Below are 24,723 nucleotides of genomic sequence, written 5' to 3'. Positions count from 1 at the left end.
GAATTTAGGCAACAGAAATATGAAACGTTTAGTCAACAAAAACACGTGGTTGGGTTTAGGCAACTAAAACACCAAAGGTTTAGGCAACAAAAACACATGGTTGGGTTTGGCAATAAAAACATGGTTGGGTTCAGCCAACAAAAAACACGTGGTGGGATATAGGCAACAAAAACATGTGGTTGGGTTTAGGCAACAAAAGCACATGGTTGGGTTTAGGCAATGAATACATGTGTTTGGGTTGAGGTAACAAAAACACGTGGTTAGGTTTAGGGAACTAAAGTACGTGGTTGGGTTTAGGCAACTAAAGTATATGGTTGAGTTTAGGCAACAAAAACACGAAAGGTTTAGGCAACAAAAACGTGGTTGAGTTTAGGCAACAAAAACACATGGTTGGGTTTAGGCAACAAAAACATGTGGTTGGGTTTAGGTAACAAAAAACATGTGGTTGGGTTTAGTCAACAAAAACATGTGGTGGGGTTTAGGCAACAAAAACACGTGGTTGGATTTAGGCAACCAGAGTACATGGTTGGGTTTAGGCAACAAAAACACTTGGTTGGGTTTAGGCAACTAGAATACATGGTTGGGTTTAGGCAACTAAAGTACGTGGTTGAGTTTAGGCAACAAAATCTCGAAAGGTTTAGGCAACAAAAATACGTGTTTAGGTTTCGGCAATAAAAACATGTGGTTGGGTTTAGGCAACAAAAGCACATGGTTGGGTTTAGGCAATGAATACATGTGTTTGGGGTGAGGTAACAAAAACACGTGGTTAGGTTTAGGGAACTAAAGTACGTGGTTGGGTTTAGGCAACTAAAGTATATGGTTGAGTTTAGGCAACAAAAACACGAAAGGTTTAGGCAACAAAAACCTGGTTGAGTTTAGGCAACAAAAACATGAAAGGTTTAGGTAACAAAAACACGTGGTTGGGTTTAGGCAACAAAAAACGTGGTTGGGTTTCGGCTAGACTCACAGGTCAGTCTTTAGACGCTTTGCTTAACTAAAGACTGATGTCTTTCTCCCTGATTTTGTGTTTAGACAGGCGGATACAATTTCAGAGTTTAAAAAAACTCCCTACGTTGCAGAACCAATAATAAATCCGCTGGGTGGTCCTTCGGTGGCTCGCTGAACTCTTGTGCTCGTAAACATAGTCCGACTGCATTAAAAGTTTTAAACAAAGTTGCTATAAGTCCTTTCTTTCCATGATCTTGTGGACTGAGCACACGTTGGATCAAACGGAGTTAAATCTCTCGACATCCATTTTCAAGCTCTCTGTGTGTTTGTTTCCTTGCGGACGAGAAAAGGGGGAGGGCACATTTCCGGGAGGGCATGTCCTTTTCAAAAATGCAAGAGGTGTTGCTTTGTTGCTAGCCGTTTCCTCCGGTGTGTTAAACACACTTTAGAAAGGAGTGTCCCCATACTATCAGAAGGCGGAGATCTCTGAATGTCTGGTGGCGAGACTAGGTTTAGGCAACAAAAAACACGTGGTTGGGTTTAGGCAACTAAAGTATGTGGTTGGGTTTAGGTAACTAAAATACGTGGTTGGGTTTAGGCAACAAAAAACATGTGGTTGGGTTTAGGTAACAAAAAACAGGTGGTTGGGTTTAGACAACAAACTTAAACTATAAGGATGACTGGCTGCGTATCATGCCGACATTGAAGGATGGCTTTTTTCATCAGTGTCTGATGCTGCAAGTCACTGCCCAAGCACCGGATTTCAACAACTTCAAAGTTAGACCAAGGTCTTCTTTTCTAAACCTAACCAATCCAACCAATGAAGGAAACGAGTACAAGCTAATCAGAGGGAGTGGAGGACGGCTCATTCTTTCACCACCCTAGGATTCGGAAATTTGCAGGACAGCCTCACTAATACAACATGTTAGCATTAGCATGAGTTAGCTTGTCTTGTGTCTAGGTGTAATTCTTAACAATCTGTTTTGTTTTTCAGATGTTGTGTCCTTCACAAATAATGCACGATGGAAGAGTAATAACATGATATAATAAATAATAATCTAAGCTGTCAGAGATGACCTGAATACTCTTGTCTTTTAATTTACTCACATGTTACTGTCAGTCATTATTATGTATATACAGAAGATTTACATCAGAACAAACTCCACCTCATAATGGAGAGCTGTAAGGGTTCACACCCACACAAAGCCTCAGACTCCCCACCAGTCTGTTAGAACTGAAGAAGCCTCTTGGATGAGAGGCGAAATGTGAACGTCAAGTAACTCAAGCAACTCTAGTTGCCTACCATAGAGCACTTACGGCTACCATGACCTGGATGACTGAGAAACTTCACCAACATGTCCGCATTGGAGGGCTCCCCCCACTCCGGGATTCAAATCGGGAACCAATGCTAAGGGGACAATGCTAACCACTGCATCACCATGCCCCCACGATGACTGGCGATCTGAACCGGTCAGTGGTGAAAAAAAAGCACTTTTAATGCGCAAACTTATATGGGACACATTTGCCCCCATATGTACCGCTTTAGCTCGTTTTGCGGCTGCCGGCTGCATCCGCCTCCCTCAATAATGAACCAATTTTAAAATGAGTCGTACCTATGAATCACACGCACACATACACATGGGCAAATAGGGCCCAGGTTGAAAATACTGAGGTTATCCTTTAATGGTTAACATATTTAATGTCTCAGAACAGCTGTAAAGCAGAGTGATGCATGCAGGGTTAAAAGTCCCAGTGCTGTCACACTGAAGTGTTTGGGGCTACATTATCTGCTCAGATTCAACCAAATGCTTCAAAACTCATTGGACGATGCTTCACAGTGCAGTTGGACAATGACCTGAAGCATACTGCAAAAGCAACCAAAGACATTTTTAAGGCAAAGAAGTGGAATGTTGTGCAATGGCCAAGTCATATCATCTGACCTGAATCCAATTGTGCATGCGTTTCTCTTGCTGAAGCCAAAACTGAGGGCAAAACACCCAAAACACAAGCAGGAAGTGCAGACGGCTGCAGTAAAGGGCTGGCAGAGCATCACCAGGGAAGAAACCCAGCATCTGATGATGCCTATGTGTCCAACACTTCAGGCAGTCATTGACTGTAAAGGATTTGCAACCAAGTATTAAAACTGACTGTTTAATTGATGATTATGTTAGTTTGTCCAAATACTTATGAGCCCTTAAAGTTGGGGGACTGTGTGAAGAAATGGTTGTCATTCCTACACGGTTCATACTACATTTTTAAAAAAAAGCCTTAAATGAAAGCTGAGAGTCTGCACTTTAAGCAGGTATTCATTGTTTCATTTAAAACCCATTGTGATGGTGTACAGAGCCAAAATGATGACAACTGTATCATTGTCCAAATAATTATGGACCTGACTGTATATTTAGATTGCTTCTCCCCGACCCTTCAATAATTGACCTCAATGATTTCTTAATCTAAATCATCAAAGTGTCTCTTAGACCCCATCCCAACTAGGCTACTTAAAGAAGTCTTACATTTAGTTTACACTTCCATATTAGACATGATCAAAATACAGGGTTCCTACGCAAGTATGGAAAAGTATGGAATTTGATTTTATAAATTTCCAGGTCTGGAAAAGTATGGAAAATGGAAACTATTGTATGGAAAAATATTTATGTTTCCAAGACTGTTACCACTGTTCTATTTTCTAAAACATAAAATTAAGAATACAGCTACCTTATAGGACTGTGGTACATAGCCTGTCTTTATTAACAGGCTATGTACTACAGTGCTTTAAGGTAGCTGTAATTAAACCTCTCCTAAAAAAGCCCACCCTGGATCCAGAGGTGTTAGCCAACTATAGACCTATGTCCAATATTTCCTGTCTTTCAAAGATCCTTGAGAAAGTAGTCGCAAACCAGTTGTGTGACTTTCTCCGTGACAATAATTTATTTGAGGAATTTTAGTCAGGATTTAGAGTTCATCATAGCACAGAGACAGCACTAGTAAAAATTACAAATTATCTTCTGATTGCTTCAGACAATAGACTCATCTTTGTACTTGTTTTATGATCTGTTGTAAACTATAGATGATACTATACTAACCGGGGATACTATTTATTGGTAATCTATAACAATACTATTTTTCACACGGGGACACCAAGATGTTGTGATCTAGGCACCACTGCTATGTTTTACATGGCGGCACCATTTGTTGGGACTTAAGCCTTTACACGGGGCTGATATCATTATAGATCTCCAATTAAAGTATCAAATTGGCTATTAGAAATAATTAATTAATTATTAATAATTATTATTATTAAATAAATGATGTGACTTAATTTACATTAAATCACCTCATGGGGCACCATTCCCGAGAAGGGAAAAATGACAGCCAATTAGTGATATCAGTCTAAATTTCACTAAACTATCAATTTGGAATTTTGATTAACAATTGAATTAATAACCATAACCACATTAGTAGTAAAGCCCGAAGGATTTCGGAGTTCCTGACATAGCAGAGGTTGACTATTCATTCACACTTATGCAATATTGAGCAGACAGCAGGTATGATTCCAAAAATATATTTATTCATAAAGGAACCAAAGCAAAATACACAAATTCTAACTAACTAACTATATACGTGTGTGTGTGTGTGTGTGTGCGTGCGCGCGCACACACACACGCAGAGAGAGAGAGACAGAGAGAGACGGAGACAAAGACAGAGAGGCAGACAACAGAACAGAGAACTATAAGATGACCGAATCAATGCTGGCTTCAGATCGGGGGAGGTTTTGCCTGACTGTGTGGTCAGGACAAAAACGAAGGAAAAGAAGCGGGAACTTTGAGATGCCTCTTTGGGTGTAGCTCTGTTGGAAGCCAATTTGTAAATGAGTCTATGTGAATGTGATATGTGTTGCCAAGGGTCTGGATTAGTGCAGAGGATGTTTAGTTGCATGCAAGACTGTCTGTGAAAAGCATTAGCAAACTAACATCACTTAGCTTTGGTAAAGCCAACTAATCAATGACCTGACTGCAATAACCACAACAATGACTCAATATACAGCATTAAATCATAATTGCTATGCCCGCCTTGTCTTTTAACTCCAATATAAAACAAACTTCACGCACTGCGTTCTTTCATTTGTGTAATATTACAAAAATTAGGCCTATCCTGTCCTATCCCAAAATAATGCAATTGGTCCACACTTTTGTTGCCTCTAGGCTGGATTACTGCAATTCCTTATTATCAGGTAGCTCTAGTAAGTCTTTAAAAACTCTCCAGCTGATCCAGAATGTGGCGGCAAGTGTACTGACAGGAACCAAGAAAAGAGATCATATTTCACCTGTTTTAGCTTCTCTGCACCAGCTTTTTCTTAGAGAGCTCATAGTGCCATATTATCCCACCAGAACACTGCAGTCTGAGAACGCAGGGTTACTGGTGGTTCCTAAAAGTCTTCCGAAGTAGAACAGGAGCCAGAGCCTTCAGCTATCAGACTCCTCTTCAGTGGAACCATCTTCCTGTTTCAGTCTGGGAGGCAGACACCATCTCCACCTTTAAGAGTAGACTTAAGACTTTCCTCTTTGATAAAGCTTATAGTTAGGGCTGGCTCAGGCTTGCCTTGCCCCTTCTCTCCTTCTCTCTCTCTCCTCAGTTTCGGAAAAGTTGGTTCTTCTTCACTTCCTAACATTCATGTCCTATTACTGCATATCACTAATTCGGCTTTACTGCATGTCACTAACTCGGCTCCTTCTCCGGAGCCTTTGTGCTCCACTGTCTCGCAGGTTTCCTTGTATCCCAGCTACTCCTGGATGGTGTGTGGTGATTGTGCTGCTGCCGTGTTCCTGCCTGATGCCTCCTATTACTGCTATAATTATTAATCATACTCCTACTGTTATTGTACACATGACATCTGTTGCACGTCTGTCCATCCTGGTAGAGGAATCCCTCCTCAGTTGCTCTTCCTGAGGTTTCTATTATTTGTTGTTTGTTTATGTTTTGATATAGCTTGCTGTTGTTAAAGATGTTCCTCAATCAGTCAATAAGTCAGTCATGTTTTTTCCATGGAGGCCTGCCAGAAAAAAGATTTCTTCACAAATTTAGTAACATAGTATCATTTACAAACAGTCATTTTTGTAGTAAGTATTTCTTTATATTTAAGTAAAATTGTGACATATATAACAACAATGAACCTAACCAATCATAAAATAAATATATACACACATACACATACTGAAACCCATTTAATCCCAAAGGTCACAATAGTGACCGCAAAATAAAAAAAAAAAACTTAAATAAAAAGTTTGTTATAAGGCTCTACAAACGTTACCAAATGATGCATCAATGCATTTCCAGCAGGTATTGAAAACATAAATGGTCTATGAAATATGTGCAGTGTCACATGTTTAGTGTAAACTGTCACATGACCAGAGCTGTTTACTTCCTGGTTGTACAATGAGACCAGGATGGCTGCATCAAAGCTCCCAAACAAAAGGTTAGTAAAGTTAGTTAACATAAAGATAGGAAAGAGATTTTGGGAAGCATTATCCTTAAGGTGTCTGGTATTGATATGTGTATTTGTAATTACTCAACTTTGTTCAGTAGGGTCAAGGTTGAAACGGTGTTGGTAATGATGTCATATAAAGAGCAGGAAAGTCAGAAAGAGGGGTGGTGGATGGGTCCACCAAACCCCTGACTTTCAACCAGGTGCCGAGTGTTTCCTTCCCAAATGCCAAACCAAGATATTTTTATTAACCCTAAACACGTGCTTTTGTTGCCTAAATGCAATCATATGCTTTTGTAAATGCCATGGTATTGGAGCAGCGATATACGTAGTATGTATAAGATTTTGGTAAGTAAATAGTCACTGTAGAAAATGATAAGAGCATTCTATTGGCGATGCTGTGGGATGGCAAGTGACAGAGTTTTAAATGTTTTAATAACTGAGCTGGGATATATCAAAATTTTGATGACTGCATCCATCCATCCATTCATTTTTATCTGCTTATCTGGGACCGGGTCTCAGGGGCAGCAGGCCAAGCAAAGCGCCCCAGTTGTCCCTCTCCCCAGCAACACCTTTCAGCTCCCCCTGGGGGACCCCAAGGCGTTACCAGGCCAGATGATATATGTAATCCCTCCAGTGTGTTCTGGATCTGCCCCGGTGCCTCTTACCAGTGGGACATGCCAGAAACACCTCCAGCTGGAGGCGCCCAGGAGGAAGGCTCTTCAGAGAATCGACACCTTAGCGTGGTGGAGGGGTTTGCATATCCCTGTGAACCTTGGAGATGTGTTGTCTGGGGCTAATAGCCCTTGGTAGGGTCTCCCAAGGCAAAGTGGTTGCATGGGAGAGGCCAGACTAACAGCAATTCAAGAAGACCTTGATGAAAAGGACAGTTTGGACTTTGAGCATCTTGCCCGATATAGGGACACCGGGGGGGCCCCCCTGGAGCCAGAACTGGGGAGGGAGCTCGCCAGCGAGCGTCTGGTGGCCGGGCCTTGTGCCATGGGGCCTGGTCGGTCTCAGCCCACCACCCACAGGGACAGAAATCAGGGTCTGGTGCATTTTGTGCTGGGTGGCAGGCAGGTGTCGTGGACTGCAAAGGAGATTATGATAATTCCGTCAATAAATACAACACATCATCCCAGTGGTCATAATTGATGCCGACCATAAAACACTTTTTCACCTACTGTTCCATGAAAGTAAAAAAATAAAAAAATAAAAAACAAGATTATTTCAAAAGGTTATCAGTGACTAAGGATTTTTATAGTTTTATGTCTGGAAAAAAATGGGAATGAAACAGGTTTATGTCAAATCTAAATCTGATGTAGAGGATTACTGCTGGCCGCATCTGTCTGATTTACTTGGATTGTGGCTCCCTCTAGTGTTCATGAATACACATTACAAACAGAAAGTGATTGAGATACTGAACTGTCTTTGTTCCTCCCTGAAAAAAAAAGTTGTTTGTTTTTTTTTGTTTGTTTTTTTTCATTTATTTATTTTTAATCATTACAATTGTATCCTCAAATTTTCTTCTGAGCACCTCCAGGACCTCTGATTGACACCAGCACAAAAACCATCATGAAAGGATAAAAATCTGAACGACAGCTCCAGAGATGACTGAGTGAACTACGTCAGCTGAAACAGTTTGTTTGAAACAATTGAAAACTTCAGAAAAACTAAGAAACAGACTCTGAGGTGACATTGTTGTCCGTCCAAAGATGCTGTTATTAAAGGACGGTGAAATGTAAGCAAATAAATTAACTGAAGTAGGGGAAAATGGGGTTGGTTGTTACATTCATTAAATGGGACAGCAAGGGAGAGACCTGCACACCAGTGTAACTGGGTTGGACTGCCACAAAAAAGGTTCACGGGCTGATATCAGACCAGTTGCATTGGTGTGCTGGTATCTCCTTTGCCATCCTGTCTTGGGTGTCTATTGTACTGTCGCACCCAAGTTAAACTTTTCTGTTACCCTAAGTAGGAGCAGTTTTACAGCAGCCCTAAGAGCAGCAGCCCTAAGACCATGGTACATGCCACTGAAACTGCTCACCAAAATATGCCCCTCAATACAACAGTCACAACATGACTCCTGAAATAATGCTATGGTATTATACTCAAATAAAAAACATGATTGTATTATTTTGTCGGCAAACCATTTAGATGCCGGCTTATATTGCCAGCCAATATAATAATATATAATACAGTCTAAGAGCATAGTTCCTAATAAGCAATCACATGATATTAAGTTAACTAATAAACTAAGGCTCCGATTATCATACCAGGGAACCCTAATGAACCCCAACCTAAATCCACGGTTGGAACATACAATAGCTTTCATGTTTGGACTGGGATATAGGAGTAATGCAACAGACAGCAAAATTCACTAACACTTTATAGAATAAAGCTGTGTGCCAAGAAGGCTATTATTACAACTACATGAGAGAGCCATTTATGTCAACTGCCAGTGCCTGGTGTTCATGTGTCTGCAACTTGTTACAGGCTGGTGATTAATAATAATAATGAATAAATAGCATTCTTGTAATGTAATCCCAAGGAATATGCAAATAACTCAAGCTTATGTACCACCAATGACATGCCCTTCTGCAGACATTTTTCTGTACCTTCTACCAATTGCCCTGCACTGGCCTCTCCTTCTGAAGCATCAGCAGGACTGGTACCAACACCACCTCCACCTTTACATAGCAAACACAGAATTATAGTTTTTTTGCATACACTATAATTTATACTTTATACAGTATAACAGTGAATTTCTTACTTGATTTGCCCTTGTATTCATATAGGATAGTGAAATGATTATATCCCATTCGTTGCACAAATAAATCATCTCAAAAGTAGTGAAAATATGGCTCGTAGGTCAGTGATTTTCAAATCTCAATCCTTATTTTAACTTCAAAACTTTGGAATTTCAAGGCCCAATCCTCTGTGTTAATTTGACTCTCTCTGAGAATGTACAAATGGAGCCTTAGCAAATGTACTATAGGGTCCATTTATCAATCATTTATCTGACCTCAAGGACCATCTTACACAGACACATGCGACGCAAGTTGACACACCCCCTCCTCACCATGCTGGCTGTGTTTACAACGTAGGTTTGTTGGGGCAGGTGTAATTCGAAACAAACCAATTACGTCTTGTCTTTTGACAAATGACAAGTGGCTCAACCTCACACACCTCATTCCTCTCCTCACATCACTGCCTGTGTTTGCACAGTGCAGTAGGGTGTACATTATGCATGGAGGCAAAAATCCTGTTGCTCGCCGAAAGGGCAACCGGAGTACATCTGTCAGAAGAATGGATGAACGGAGACATCAGTAGCAAGTCACAGAATAACCTACAGAGAAAGATATACAAGCATCAAGACAGTTTGGCCAACAAAAGAGCAGCTGAAATTTCGGAGATGAGGGGAAAAGATGTGCTCCCAAACAAAGTACTTGCAGTAAATTCACATTTAATGCAGGAAACAACTACATCTCTTAGTTCTGCCTATATGGTAGCAAAGGAAAGAATGGCATACAGAAAGCTCCCTGCTGTAATGTCCCTACAAAAACTTAACGGTGCCAAAATGGGTAATGTGCACAAATCGGACCATGCTTGTGCTGAAATAACTGGGCACATCACCAGTGAAATCAGAGCTAAGTTTGTTTCAAAAGTTAAAATACTGGGGTCACGCATCAGTATTATTATAGACGAGAGCACAGTTCATGGGCTGGCGTACCTGATAATTTACATGTAGGGGCACATTGATAAGTCCATCCTCAGCAAGGTCAGATGTTTATTGCCCTGCCCCCGAACTGACCCTGGTCAGGAGAGATGCAGACTTTCTGACACCAAGAGGAGATCATGTGAGATGGTTAATGACTTTGAAGTCATTAACTTATAAAGGGGGTCCCCTTTTCCACCCTGAGGCAACGCCTTCATTAACAGCTCTGCTTTGAAAAACAATGCACCCTTTGATGACCGCAAATGCTTCTGAAATTGAAATGTATGTTGGAAGTGAGATTATTCTTTTTGTTCCTTTTTGTTGGCCGTTTGCCATGTCCTGACTTGTACACATACATAATCATGTTTTATCTGAATGATGCTTTGCTTTAACCCTGTTAAAATAAAAGATTGATAAGTTGCAGAATTCAATTTTAGTTTCAACTCTCTAACATGTAGCCATACTGCCATCTTGTGGCGGAGTTAAGAAGAGTTACCGCAAGGAAGTCAACTTCATATATTTTGAATGAAGATATAATTAGGGATTATTAATCAACTTGTTGCATGAATACCTGCTCCTTCATTTTGTTTTTCATTATATATTGTCATTGAGTTAATCTAGAGTGTGTGTATTTGACGTAGGCTAGCTGATACCACGGCATAATAAGTGTATTCTGATTTAATGTTAATCTGTATGTTTAATTGGATGTTAAGAATCAATGTTGACCATAGGAGGAAGAGTATGCGTCCCTCGCGCGTAACATATCAAAGTATACGACCTCGTATCATGAAAGCATTAAAGTTTCCTCTAAATATATCCCAGGGTGATATGTGTTTTAGGACTAGACGATGAGTTTCTAGGAAAAAAATCTCATCTCTATATCAACAGATGGAGCAGCGGTACACTGAGGTAGAGTCGGCGGACTTATCACTAAGCTCAAAGAAGACCTCCCAGTCTATACACTGTCTAGCACACTGACTTGAGTTAGTTGTTAAAGACTCGCTTAAGCAAGTAGCTGGGTGTAACCAGTTTGAGTTTTTTAACTCAAAACGGTATGCCATTTATCACCAGTCATCAAAAAATGCCTGCCTGCTCCAAGAAGCAGCTACGATTTTAAACATGCAAATCCTGAAAATAGGCCAAATCTTTATCATCCGCTGGGTAGCTAGTAGGCCTAGTTTTAACACTGAAAGCGGTTTGGAAAGATTATCCCGCACTGACACGCCAGTTCAGGACAAGGATGGGAGACACATCTCGCTGTAGCACAGAGAGGCAGAAATTCAGGGGACTGCACAAACGCCTCATAAGCACGGGATTTTTGGCTGATTTGGCTTGTATGAAGGATGTTTTACGAGAACTTGAAAGCCTCTCGCTAAAACTGCAGCGCAAAGAAACATCTTAAGTAGATGCAAGCTGCTACATTCACCAGGCCGTTGACATCTTGACATCAATGAAAACCAGCGGAGGAAAATCTACACAAAAAATGGAACAGCGCATGACAGTTGGCCTTTTCAAAGATGTTGAGCTCTCAGAGAGCAGGCCGAACATCAACCGTCTCCAGTTTTTTGTTTTTTTTTTAAGATATTTTTTGCCTTTAATGGACAGAACAGTTAAGTGTGAAAGGGGGAGAGAGAGAGGGGATGACATGCAGCAAAGGACCACCATGCATAATGTTTTTCACAGCAACTCCACAGTTTACTGCGCTGCTGCGGCCTTATATGTATGTACATGCATGTGACCTGTTAAGTGGTTGTGCGCACCGGAAAATAGGCCCCCCCCGAAAGCCATTGTGTAATTTGAACCCTGCCTAAGACTTTACATTTATTAGATCTCGCTCCCTAGAGGTCACTGTTAAAGAAATGTAGGTACTGAAGTTTTCAGAATTAGGTTCAGAGGTCAACCTCAGGGTCACTTTATTGTTATCTTGCTTGAGGACATTGGGACTTTTTTATTGTCTCATTTGAGGACATTGGGACATTATCATTATCTTGTTTGAGGACATTGGGACTTTATTATCATCTTGTTTGAGGACACTGGGACTTTTTTATTGTCTCATTTGAGGACTTTGGGACTTTATTATCATTTCATTCAAGCACACTGGGACTTTATTTTCACACATGAGGACATTGGGGGTTTACTATCATCTAGTTTAAGAACATTGGGGCTAATTATTGATGATGAGTGAACCTGAAGAAGCCACAGGCAAAACGCGTTGTTCGCTCTCAATAAATTCAGTAAAGTCTATTCAGTGTGCGATCGTCTATTTTTGATATGTCAATTATTGTCTTGTATAAAGGGAAATTTCGGTTTATTTCAACCTGTCTCCTATCGTCCTAAATTTGTTTCAAGTGACTAGTGACATAAAAATAATAGTTAGCATGTTAGCCATTAGCCTAGATACAGCCGTAGCGTCAGACCTGTTAAAACGTAAGTCAACAGGCATACTTCAAGTGCAAAGTTAGTCCCCTAAACAAGCTTTTTTTCCACAAAGGCCTCCTCATATCGTTAGGATAAATGTCAGAGAACATATAGAAAACGACATGTAAACGTGTTGTCTTACCTTACCGGTGTGCTGCCATGTTTGTTTACCATTTAGCTCTGCTTTCCAAAGCACGGCCAAAATATATCTCGCGAGCTCTAGATAAAGCCCAGCTGGATACTACTCCAGGTGGAGGTGTCTCGTCCTCAGTCCCATCCAGACCTTGAAAATAAGGCTGCAACCGGTCCCATTCCTTGCAACAGAGGCACTCCTCTTCTGTGGGCACTGGGGCACAGCATTCACAGGTACACCACCAATCTCCAGAGCTATGCAGCCTTGCAGCAGCCATTCCTCCTCTCTCGTCCTCTACCTGTTGCGCCTCTCTCTCTCTCTCCTCCTCCGTTCTTCAATTTCACGAAGCTCTTCGTCAGTGTATTCTGGCTCAAATACGCTCATACGCGCAACAGTAACCTGGCATTCTAGACCATAAACACCAGGAGGACCAAAGATCTGGACACAGATAAAGTCATCGATGCCTTTGCCAGCAATTACAATAACAGACACATTGTTAGTGATGTGGTGAGTAACAATATATTAGCCTGCCATAGGCGCAGTACAGGGATGTACTGTACACGGCTGTCTGTTAAGGACAGTGAGCTGTTGTTCTTTTGTATTGCTCAGTGTGTGTATTATGGCCCGTGAAAATATGCATGCGCTCGCTCTCTCTCTCTCTCTCTCTCTCTCTCTCTCTCTCTCTCTCTCTCTCTCTCTCTCTCTCCCAGGGTTGCCTCATGATTGTGGAGCCCAGCAAAATTAAAATAAAGACGTGTTGTTCAAAGATGGCTGTTGTTGGTGGTCCCTCTAATTCCACAGTGTGCATGATTTTTTGTTGATTTGGACTCGTACTCGGACTGCGTGCTTATATTGGTAGGCTATATCCACAACTCCTTAGCACCTCCAATTAATAGTCAAGCTCCCCCCTAGCACCTTGAGTAAAAATCGGCTGCCGCCGCCACTTTCTGTTGGTTTGATAATCTGAGCCTTAAAAACAAGAACAAGTTGGAAAAAGTGGTCAAGTTGTGCTGTTAGGTCACTGGTGTTACTGTAAATAACCTGCAGCATCTGTATGAAGAGAGGGTCACCTCTAAAGCTTGGTCTATTGTCTTATGGCAGAATCCTGCAGAGGAAAATTAGGACCACAAGGTATAGCAAGTCTTTTGTGCCTACAGCAATGACTGCACAACAATAGATTTAAAATTTCCTAAGCACTTTAAACTATGAGCATATATATGAGCATCCAACTATTTTATTTATTCATACATGCTTGTTATGTTTCCTCAATGTTCTTACTGTTTTGTCTGTCTTGTCCCTGTTTTTCTCGAGCCATCATTTCAAACTCAACACTTCCTGTATCTGTTTAACATTAAAAACCCCTTATGACTTTGGTTGAGAGAATCCCTTCATTTTTTAAATAGGCTTTTATTGTGAAACATTTGCAGGAACTTGTGGAGGATTCAGTGACTTGTATGTTTGCTACGGTACTTCAAATGTAGCTCCTGCCATCTGGTGGCACTTTTTTAACATTACTACAACATTTCAGCTTGCACATGAACAGACACAGTGACTGAAATAATAGTAAAAGTAATAGAAATAGGACAAAAATAACCCGATGACATCACGCACGTCGTGAAAGACGACCGGGGATGATTGGTGAGTACCATCGTGTAGTGTGTCATGTCTGTTGGCCAAGTCACGGCACGATTTTATGACTCCACAATCGTGTAATGTGACATAGTGACTTTCAGAACGGGCAGAAAAGTCGTGTAGTGTGTACCAGGCATTAGACTTTCAACATCCCCTCCATGTTTTATCAGGGTGGAGATTTTGCCTTCCTAAATGTAACACTAAGTGTTACAGATCGACCTTTGTCCCGTCTGCTGTCACTTATCTTAATCAGCTGTGACCACTAATTGTCCATGATTTACCCCTGACAGTGTGTGATTCTGGATTCTGTGTGTTTGTATTGTATTGTCTGTTTTGTTGTACTAATGGCTGATGTCTGTTCCTCAAATTGCCCTTCTGGGACATCAAAGGTTTACCTTACCTTACCTTAAATAAAAATTTGAGGTACTCAAAGTACTGTAATAAGTAAAACACTGTACAGTAAATGAGTACAACAGTGAACAGCAGATGAAAATTAAGTGCAGGGAGCTGCCCATAGCATTTTTAAAAGTTCAAAAAAATATATACATATTAATAATTAATGTGCCACCTCTCTTGATGCAGCCGCTCCACCACACCACTAGGTGGCGCACAAGTTGAGTTTAAGTCGTTACCTTTTCAGTGTTGTGTAGTTTTAGAAGAAGAATATGCAGACTTGCAGCAGTGCCGTATAATATAACCAAAGACAGTGGATAAACCACAACGGTCCACTGCGAGTCAGTTTCCTGTATCAGGGTTCGTGACCACCATGCCCCTTTAGGAGACTAACAGCAGGTCCTGAGTCCATTGACTTCAGTGGGAGAAATGAACGTGATTACAGATTATGGACGATTCTTTCGCCCCATAGTCACGGAAGCAAATACTGGGCCCATTTATCGCAAGCCACATATCTTCAGAACATTCCGACACCAATATGGCAAATTTCAGACTGACATATCAGGAGAAAATTTACTTTGTTCAAGACCTGTCTCTGTCTCAACAACACACTCTTGCGAGATCTGGCAACACATATCTCCTCTCTGGTGCTGAAATCAGTGCAGTTTCACCAAAAATACTGGATTAAAAAAATATGTTTTCCAGCGGATATCTTAATTATCTTTGCTAACCCAATCATGTTGTTTAAATAAGCACAAGGAGCGCAAACTTCTTGTGTTTATATAAACAACATGATTGGGTTAGCAAAGCAGTTTTGTGTTGCTATGTGTGGTATTTATTCAGTTTTGGGAAATCACGATGTCTAGAAAGCATCAGTGGCTGCAGCTGACAGGGACAGCTAACAGCAGCAGCAAAGCTAACATCAGGACGTCATCTGTTAAAAGCCTCCCATTGTCGGATACGACATGAAATTACTCCAGTTAGCTCAATAATGTTGTAACTAAGACATCCGCAGGAAAAATTTTTTTTTCATGGACCGTTTATTTAGCTTACGGCCAGTAAGGGTACACACATGTTGACAGAAGCGAGGCTGGGGGATACTCGTCTTTGATTGGCGGTTCTCCATCGTCTTTGATTAGGGTACGGGGGACGATGCCTACTTAGGAGACCGGAAATGTATACCATTTCATACAATGGGAGTATATTGTAGGTGGGCCATCTTGTAGTAATCCAGTATCTTTGATATAACACAGTCGCGACAATGGAAGTCCAAAATGCTTGGGCGTCACGTGACTCATGTAGACCTCGATAGTTACGGGAACTGCCCATTGGTCCAACATCCCATTGTTCCGACCATATTAAACCCATTGTTTCGAAGTCCGTTCCGAAATCATCATGATGCCCTGTGTTTAAGGTCTGGTTAGGTTTAGGCACAAAAACCACTTGGTTAGGGTTAGCAGCACAGTCATTCAAACTGACGTAATTTCAAATTAAGGCGCGCAGAGTTGTCATTGGACAGTTCTTCTTCGTCTTCTTCTTTGTCTTCTTCTTCTTCTTATTTGGTGTTTAAGGGCGGTTGGCATCTAAATTTTTGCATTACCGTATAGCCAAGGGTTTGTATCTGCCTTGGTGAAACTATAAAATAATAAACACGGAGGCTCCAGTAACTTAAAGTGATAGTTCAGGATTTTGGACATGAAGTTGTGTGAAACGCTGACCATCTGTAGCTCTGATGTGATCACACCCACATGGACCATCCCTGTTGCCAACTACTGTAAAGGAAGAAGAAGAAGAATGGCGACCGTGACATCTGAAGATGTTCAAGTAAGTTAAAATGTTGAAAAGTTACTTATAAATGGCATTGTCTAATCCAGCAAATTACTTAATACATATGCTTAATACATATGCATACAACGGCTTGCTCGATAGTTTTCGGCTAAGTTAACTAGCGTTGTTATTATTTATTGTTATTTTTGCGGGGTTTGAGCCTGGCGTCATTATAGTATGGACGTTTGTAAAGGAAGATAGGGTAACCTTGCTGAGACCCAGCTTCTGCAGTAGTAACACGCAGACCTGAGCTGCTGCTAGCCGCCAGCTAACGTTAGCTGGCGATGTGGATGTAGGGCCTCGGGCCCGCTGTTCACATAGCCGGTCCGGCCGCAGATCAACCAGAACTCATTCACTAAACAAACATTTTAACAGTTGTTTGCTTGTCGTCTTGCAGACAGACCTGACAAAGCAATTCGTCAATTCAGACTTTTTATGAATCGGCATCATGATGTTGTCATTTCGGGATACTTTTGATCACTTTATTACAATTAAATCTCATGAAAATCTAAGTTTATTTTGGCGGGGCTCATGAGACAGTTTGTTCTGGTGTACAGGCAGCACACAACTGCGAACCCTAGCGGTGAAATGATATCACTTTTTGCCCCTTTAAGCAACGGAGGACTGAATAATATATCATATTGAGTTATTAGCCTTAATATTAGTAGTATTAGTAGTATATTAGAATACAACTAACTTGCTAACTTGATCAATATAAGTGGAAATACTCAGCCCCCTCGTCTGCTTTTATGTAACATTAAAGTTGTGTAACTGCTGCGCTAGTTAATGTCATAGTCCGGTCAGCTCTGTGAAGAGAAACGCCTTTTTTCTAACACTGTCCGTCCTTAGTTATTATAAGTTAATACCAGTAATGTGAGTTGTATTAAATGTACCCACTTATGCCATTTAAAGTGCTCAAATAAGTTCGGGGGTAGGCTATATACAGTGCCCTCCAAAAGTATTGGAACAGTGAGGCCAATTCCTTTATTTTTGTTGTAGACTGAAAATATTTGGGTTTGACATCAAAAGATGAATATGGGACAAGAGATCAACATTTCAGCTTTCATTTCCAGTTATTTACATCTGGATCTGATACACAACTTAGAAGATAGCACCTTTTGTTTGAACCCACCCATTTTTCATGAGAGCAAAAGTATTGGAACATGTGACTGACAGGTGTGTTTTGTTGCCCAGGTGTTTCCTAATTACATTGATTATTCAAACAATAAATAGCACTGAATGTCTGAGCTCACTTTCAGATTGGGTACGATAGGTTTTGCCTGTGCAGACTGCATTTAGAGGTGGAACCAACATGAAAACCAGAGAGCTGTCTATGGGTGAAAAAGAAGCAATTGTGAATCTGAGAGAAGATGGACAATCAATCAGAGCCATTGCACAAACATTGGCCATAGCCAGTACAACCATTTGGAATGTCCTGAAGAAGAAAGAAACCACTGGTGTACTAAGCAACAGACGTCAAACAGGTAGACCAAGGAAAACATCAGCAGTTGATGACAAAAACATTGTGAGAGCTGTAAAGAAAGACCCTAAAACAACTGTTAGTGACATCAGCAACAACCTCCAGAGGGCAGGAGTGAAGGTATCACAATCTACTGTTCGCAAAAGACTTCATGAACAAAAGTACAGAGGCTACACCAGAAGATGCAAACCACTCATTAGCAAGAAGAATAGGAAGGCCAGGCTGGAATTTGCCAAAAGGTACAGAGATGAGCCTCAAAAATTCTGGGAAAAAGTTTTATGGACTGATGAGACAAAGATTAACTTTTTCCAAAGTGATGGAAAGGCAAAAGTTTGGAGAAAGAAAGGATCTGCTCATGATCCCAAACATACAAGCTCATCTGTGAAACACGGTGGAGGTAATGTCATGGCTTGTGCTTGCATTGCTTCTTCTGGGACAGGCTCTTTCATCTTCATTGATGATGTAACACATGATGGCAGCAGCAAAATGAACTCACAAATCTACAGAAACATTTTGTCTGCTAATTTAAAGAAAGATCCAACCAAACTGATTGGGGGATCCTTCATCATGCAGCAAGATAACGACCCAAAACACACTGCCAAAACAACAAAGGAGTTCATCAGGGGCAAGAAGTGGAAGGTTTTAGACTGGCCAAGTCAGTCTCCAGACTTAAACCCAATAGAGCATGCATTTTACCTGCTGAAGAGGAGACTGAAGGGAGTAACCCCCCAAAACAAACAACAACTGAAAGAGACTGCGGTGAAAGCCTGGAAAAGCATCACAAAAGAAGAATGCATGTTTGGTGATGTCAATGGGTCACAGGCTTGATGCAGTTATTGAAAGCAAAGGATTTGCAACTAAATATTAAGTCTCATTCACTTTAATCTGTTTTAAGTTTATATGTTCCAATACTTTTGCTCACCTAAAAATTGTGTGTTCCATTACAAATAATGTTATCTTCTAAGTTGTGTATCAGATCCAGATGTAAATACCTGGAAAAAAAGCTGAAATGTTGATCTCTTGTCTCATATTCATCTTTTGATGTCAAACCCAAATGTTTTCAGTCTACAACAAAAGTAAACGAATTGGACTCACTGTTCCAATACTTTTGGAGGGCACTGTAACTACACACCTGTCGCATCTGTTCACCCAGTCTCATATAAAATACACTAAAGAATACAGTAACAAAGTAACTTCCTATTTAACTTAATCCCTTCAGTCAAAATATAGACCACAGAGGCTATATTCATAACATGAATATAGACTCACTGAAACCTCCAATTGAACTATTTTAATGGATGCAACATTAGCAGCCTACAGGTTGTTTTGGAGGTTAAATAAAAAGGGGGAAAAAAAGTCGGGCTTGGGTTGGGTTGCGGCCTGAGTATTATGATAAACCAGTGAGCCGGGCCGGGTGCGGGCCCAGATTCTAGGCCCGTGCAGGCCACTAGTTAGTGCTACATGTGCAAAACGATAACAATTGCATAACCACTACAAGTAAAAATCCTGCATTCAAACTCTTTAAACAAGAAGTGGGTTTAACTTGTTGGGTAGCCACACTGTCACATTGTTTATCTTGTATTTTTGTGTCCTGCAGGTAGATTTTGAATGAAAATCTTCATCAAATTGTTATCAGAACATGGCGGAGCCAAAAGAGGTGAATTATTGTTTTAAAATGTTTAACGCTACATAAAGCTCTTCATTTTTGGAGCTGTTTGTTACAACAAGTACATTTCTTAATTTCTACTGATTTTCTTTAGGAGGAATTGCACAACGTGGCATTAAATTTGGTTGCCATGTTGAGAATTTCGCTGAGCAATCCAGCGCCAAACAGTATGTATCATGATATGTTGCATATTAGGAGTGGAACTTTGAAGTTAGTGAGTCGTGATTTTACCTCAGACATGATGACTTGAATAGCTTGCTTGTGTTTATTACACGTTTTCAGTTTAAATATTAAATATCAAAATAAACATTCATAATGTTCACATTACACTACAAGTGTTGTGTGCCAGTCATATTATACAGACTATGGTGCCGGCGCACACTGTGTGTGTGTGTGTGTGTGTGTGTGTGTGTGGGGGGGGGGGGGGGGGGGGGGGCGGGGGGGGGCTCTGAGTAATGTGTTACTTTTGCTGCTGAGTAATAAGTAATGTAATTAGCTTTACAATGATTAATCTGAACACTGAGAGAAATAAAATCATAACTGATAACATTGAGGCACATAGGAGACTGACATAGGAGCACATGAACAGATAAAAATTAAGTGAAGTAAATGGCTTTAAAACAATGTAATTTAACATAATGTAAGTAGAGGGTAAAAGAGCATACATGAATGAAATACATATGAAAATTAAAAAATTAAGTAAATCTAGGTTAAAAATTGATTGAATGATTTAAGTAGAGATTAAAAAAAGCATAAATTAATGTAAATTTGCTGATTTTAATGCAAAACATTAAAATCAGCAAATGATGTAAAGAAAGGTTAAAAAGGCATATGTGAATGAAATACAGATTAAAAACAGTAAATGAAGAAAATATAGTTTACAGAATAATTTGAAGTAAATACAAGTTATATAAAGCTAGTTAGACAAGTCAGCTAAATTGCCAAATATAGTACTGTTTTCTCTTCATAAATACCGTATACTGCAGGTAAGACTGTAGTATATTATTATTATTATTACTGTAACAGTAATTACATGATTGATTGACTGTTCAGAGCAACATGGCCAGGTTTGGATGTTGTTCAAAGGATGCATTAGGATGATTTTTTTGTTGTTGCCCAAGTCCATTTAAATTTTGTGTGAAATAAAAGGAATGAATAGAAGTTGGTTTTTAGTATTATCTGTAAATGATAAAAGCAGGGGTAAAGACCAACACAGAAGCATCAACAAGAGTCATCTTTAGTTCCTCACACAGTTGTTTGACAGTTGAGATGTCAGAATAATCTGAAGTTTTGCTACACACTTTCTTTCAGGTGTTTCCCTGGACTATTTAGACAAAATTCTAGATCTCTCTCCAAAAAAAGGACAGGCACCAAACTGACCCCAGTCCAGTTCTTCCTACTGCATAGCTCCACAGAAAAGATGCCAAAACCCTCTGAGGAGCTGAAGCTTCTACAGGCTGGGTTGGGAAGAAGGACTGTAAATGTTCCAGAGGTTGCTGGCCATAAGGAGGTATGTGATCTGGTATGACATTGTTAGTGAAGCAGGGTAAAAAATTTAATTTTGCACAAAATAGAGGCAAGCCTTATTAAAACAGAATATCCAGCTACAGATTATGCCTGATCTTTGCAACCAAATATTTCATTTATTCTAGGAATGCTGGCATTAACTCTAATAAACATATTTATCTTGTGCTCATTTATTTGAAACATATTTTCTCATCTTACATCCATAGATCACAGACATTCTTTGTGAGACATATCCGAAAATGTCTGATCTGGAGGGGCCTGGATGCTTCACAAAGCCATGGGTAAAAAGCAAGATATAAATCTTAAACTTGACTAATTTTCTTTTCTCAAAGTGAAGAAATTTTTTTGTTTTGTTTTGTTGTAAAGTTGTCATTTTTGAAAAGTATGATCCTTCAAACAAGGAGTTGACCAGAAATAATTATTTGATATTAAAACCTAAACAGGAGGGTCAGGTCAACGGAAACTGAACCTTTTGTCACCAGAAGAGGAAGGATACACGGGGGCTAGTCTTGTGAAGACCTGGGGAGGCAAGGGCTGTCTGTCATTATGCCTATCCAGCACACTCTGGACATTTCTCCCCTGCCCTTCACAGCTTCGGAGTTCAGGGCCATGCCGAAAGCTCGGTGTGTGTCATGCCAGGAGTCTGTGCCGCTGCAGCTCCTTAGTCTCCATGTCAAGACATGTACCGAGTCTAAAGGCACTGATGAGGTATGGCTTGCTGTCAATAAACTGTAACATATTGACTTTCTTTCTCTCTGTCCGATGTACAGGTTGGTTTACAGAGAAACTATTTGATGGTGGGACCATGTTTGCAGTGTCCCCATTAGCTTACCAAAAAAGTTAATAAGTGTTACGACCCCTCCCTCTCTGTCTGTAGTTTTGTCACAGGCCTCTACCTGCAGGCAGTCATGGAGGGTTGTTACGATAATGTGGTGGTACCTGTGTAGGCCTCCTCCAAGGCTATATTTCGACATAGCCGGCTATTTTCATATACGGAGACATTTCCCTTCGTTTGTGGCGAATTCTCCTCTGAAAACTATTCTTTCTAAAAACTCTGGCCAGGGTGGAGATTTTGGAAAACTCTGTTTTGCCCATTTGCATGTCAACTGGGGAAGACGGACTTCGGAGGAAGTGATGCATTGTTGTTGTTGCTATTTTGTGGATTCTGATTGGCTAACGTGGGCTTGAGCTTCACGTTACGCTGCCACCTACAGGTTTGGCATGCTCTTGATGGCATATATACACCTATACACGGGTTAGTGTAAACCGAAAGCTTTTCTGAAAACGGACAGCTGTGCACAATATTATTTTTTAAAAACGGAGAGGGTGAAATATCCGTTGATGAAAATACCCGGCTACGTGGAAACGTATCCCAAGGCTACAAGTACCAGCTTGGTCATTGTTTGTCTCTCTCCCCAAGGCTCCACATCTCTCTGTTTTTGGTTAGATTGTCCTTTGAGAAATGTGTATGTATTGGTGGATGCAGCAACACTCACCCATACATTGCACTTACTACTGATGCATTTACTCTCCACATCTCATGCCTGTTGTTACTAGTTATGTTAATTTATTTGAAATAACACATCCAATTGGCACTTTTTTCTGACTGGTCTCCCATCTTTGTCACAATCATTGAGACGTTTGCAACATATGATACACTTGTTTATATCTATTCTTTCTATTTTCTCACTCTGTTTACTTATACAGATGAACTCTGATGATGACGTTATCGACTTGGATGATCAGACATTGGTAAGCAATTAAAACAAATATTACACAGGGATTTAGACATCATATATAGTATTTACTATTAAGCCAGAGATGTATTATTTTTATTTACTGAAACATATAACAACCCAATTGTTTTACAGGTGTCCACTGATGTGTAGCCATCATTATTGGACAGAAAGGTGAGCAGACAGCAGTGATGCATCAAATGGCTTCTGTTTCATTTTAAGAGATTGAAATCCATAGGTTGATTGTTAACAAAATACATGATGACCTAATAATGTTTTAACAGGTGTCCACTGATGTGCAGGCATCATACTTGGACAGTAAGGTGAGCGGACTGCAGTGCTACATCAAAACAGGGTTTGCATGATTATGTAAAACCTGGAAAACTAATGGAATTGTGAAAATGAATTTTCCATGCCTTGGAGAGTCACTGAATTTAAATTCTAATATTTGGAAAAGTCATGGAATTTTGTTGTCTGATGTAATTAATTAGGCTATTGCTGCGTTCGATTGGACTCGAAACTCGGAAAGATTCAGGTTGGAAATTCAGATTTCTGGTGTAAATGCGTTTCATTGTGCTAGCTCGGAAACATAGCCTTCCACATTAAATTGATGTTTGTTTGGATCCTTTCCGAGCACAAAAAATGAGTGCTTGAGAACTACATTAACTACTTGCGGGCCAAGAATGAAGAGAAACGTCATGTGCTTTAAATATGACTTAGTGTGTGAATTACCGTGACAATTAGGGGGTCTCCCCTGGTGTTCCGTGTCAAACCAAAGTCTTACAAATAGGCTACAGTCTACACAGACGCAAACTGCATGCTACACATGCTTTTTACAGGAAAGCCACTCACACAACAATGCTATGACGTCAATCCAACCGACTCGGTCTGCTTGAATCCTGCCCAAATTCTATTCTACCAAGTTCTATTGCACTTTTCCGGCACGGCACATGTTACTGTAATCATGGGCACAAGAGCTCCGTCTCTCGTAAAACATCCTCCAAATCCCCTACAACATTATCCATGACCTCTAAAACTTACTGTAGGACCCCCAAAACATTCTCCGGGTCCTCAAAAACTTTATTTAGGAGCTCTACAACATTTAAAACAAAACAAAAAAAGATTATTGGATGTATTCCATGGTGGATTGTTTTCATGTATTGTTTGTTGTTTGTTTCTTTGTGCTGTTTTGAACATGCAAGACCTAGGTATGTAAGAAAGACTAAAACTAATAGAACTAATAGAATTATCGGACGCAATTGTGGCCTGTGGCTACATGGGGCCAATAAACGTGGACAAAAAAAAAGGCCATCATCGAGTATGTCCACAGAGTATTAAAATATTTGTCACCAGATGCTTCAGTGATAATTTCACTCTAATACAGTCTTTTTTCTACAGTTTTACAGTTTTCTTGTTTTTTCTTTACTAATTATTAGTGCTATCACCATGCATTCATTGGTGAGGCTGATTCCCATCTTGCAGCAGCTGCAAGATGGATTGCGGCTGTATGGAATCGAAGCAGTCTTGGCGCAGCACCCAAAGCTTTGCCAGCAGCTGTTTGTCCCCGGACATATAAAAGAAGTCAGTAACGTTGAGAACTATTTATTAATGAAATGGACCAAACATTACAATGTGCTATACATGCAAATTTTGTGTGTAATTCTTCCCCTTAAGGATTTACTGTGTTTCTGTATTTAATCTGTTTCTCTGATTAGGTGGACTCTGGCTTCCTTGTACGTGCGCTGTATGCAGATTTCAGCGAG

At 40.3% G+C, this 24,723-nt stretch overlaps 1 protein-coding gene and 1 pseudogene across 1 annotated transcript; both read left to right on the top strand.

Annotated features, from left to right (window-relative positions):
- The first annotated feature begins 7,267 nt into the window (after positions 1-7,267).
- Positions 7,268-10,181, top strand: LOC144467289 (uncharacterized). Its single transcript, XM_078175517.1, has 2 exons — positions 7,268-7,506; positions 9,659-10,181. The coding sequence occupies exons 1-2, from the start codon at positions 7,268-7,270 to the stop codon at positions 10,179-10,181; spliced, it is 762 nt and encodes a 253-aa protein (XP_078031643.1).
- A 708-nt stretch (positions 10,182-10,889) lies between these two features.
- LOC144467288 (E3 SUMO-protein ligase KIAA1586-like) lies at positions 10,890-23,113 on the top strand (annotated as a pseudogene).
- Positions 23,114-24,723: the final 1,610 nt, after the last annotated feature.

Source organism: Epinephelus lanceolatus, chromosome 16 (assembly GCF_041903045.1).
Source record: "Epinephelus lanceolatus isolate andai-2023 chromosome 16, ASM4190304v1, whole genome shotgun sequence".
Classification (NCBI taxonomy): Eukaryota; Metazoa; Chordata; class Actinopteri; order Perciformes; family Serranidae; genus Epinephelus; species Epinephelus lanceolatus.
This window is presented reverse-complemented; position numbering and strand designations above follow the sequence as displayed.

Coding starts and splice junctions, on each gene's coding strand:
- LOC144467289 (XM_078175517.1), top strand. CDS start 7,268: ATGGGAGAGGCCAGACTAACAGCAATTCAAGAAGACCTTGATGAAAAG. Junction 7,507..9,658: donor CATTTTGTGCTGGGTGGCAG/GCAGGTGTCGTG, acceptor GTGTTTGCACAG/TGCAGTAGGGTGTACATTAT.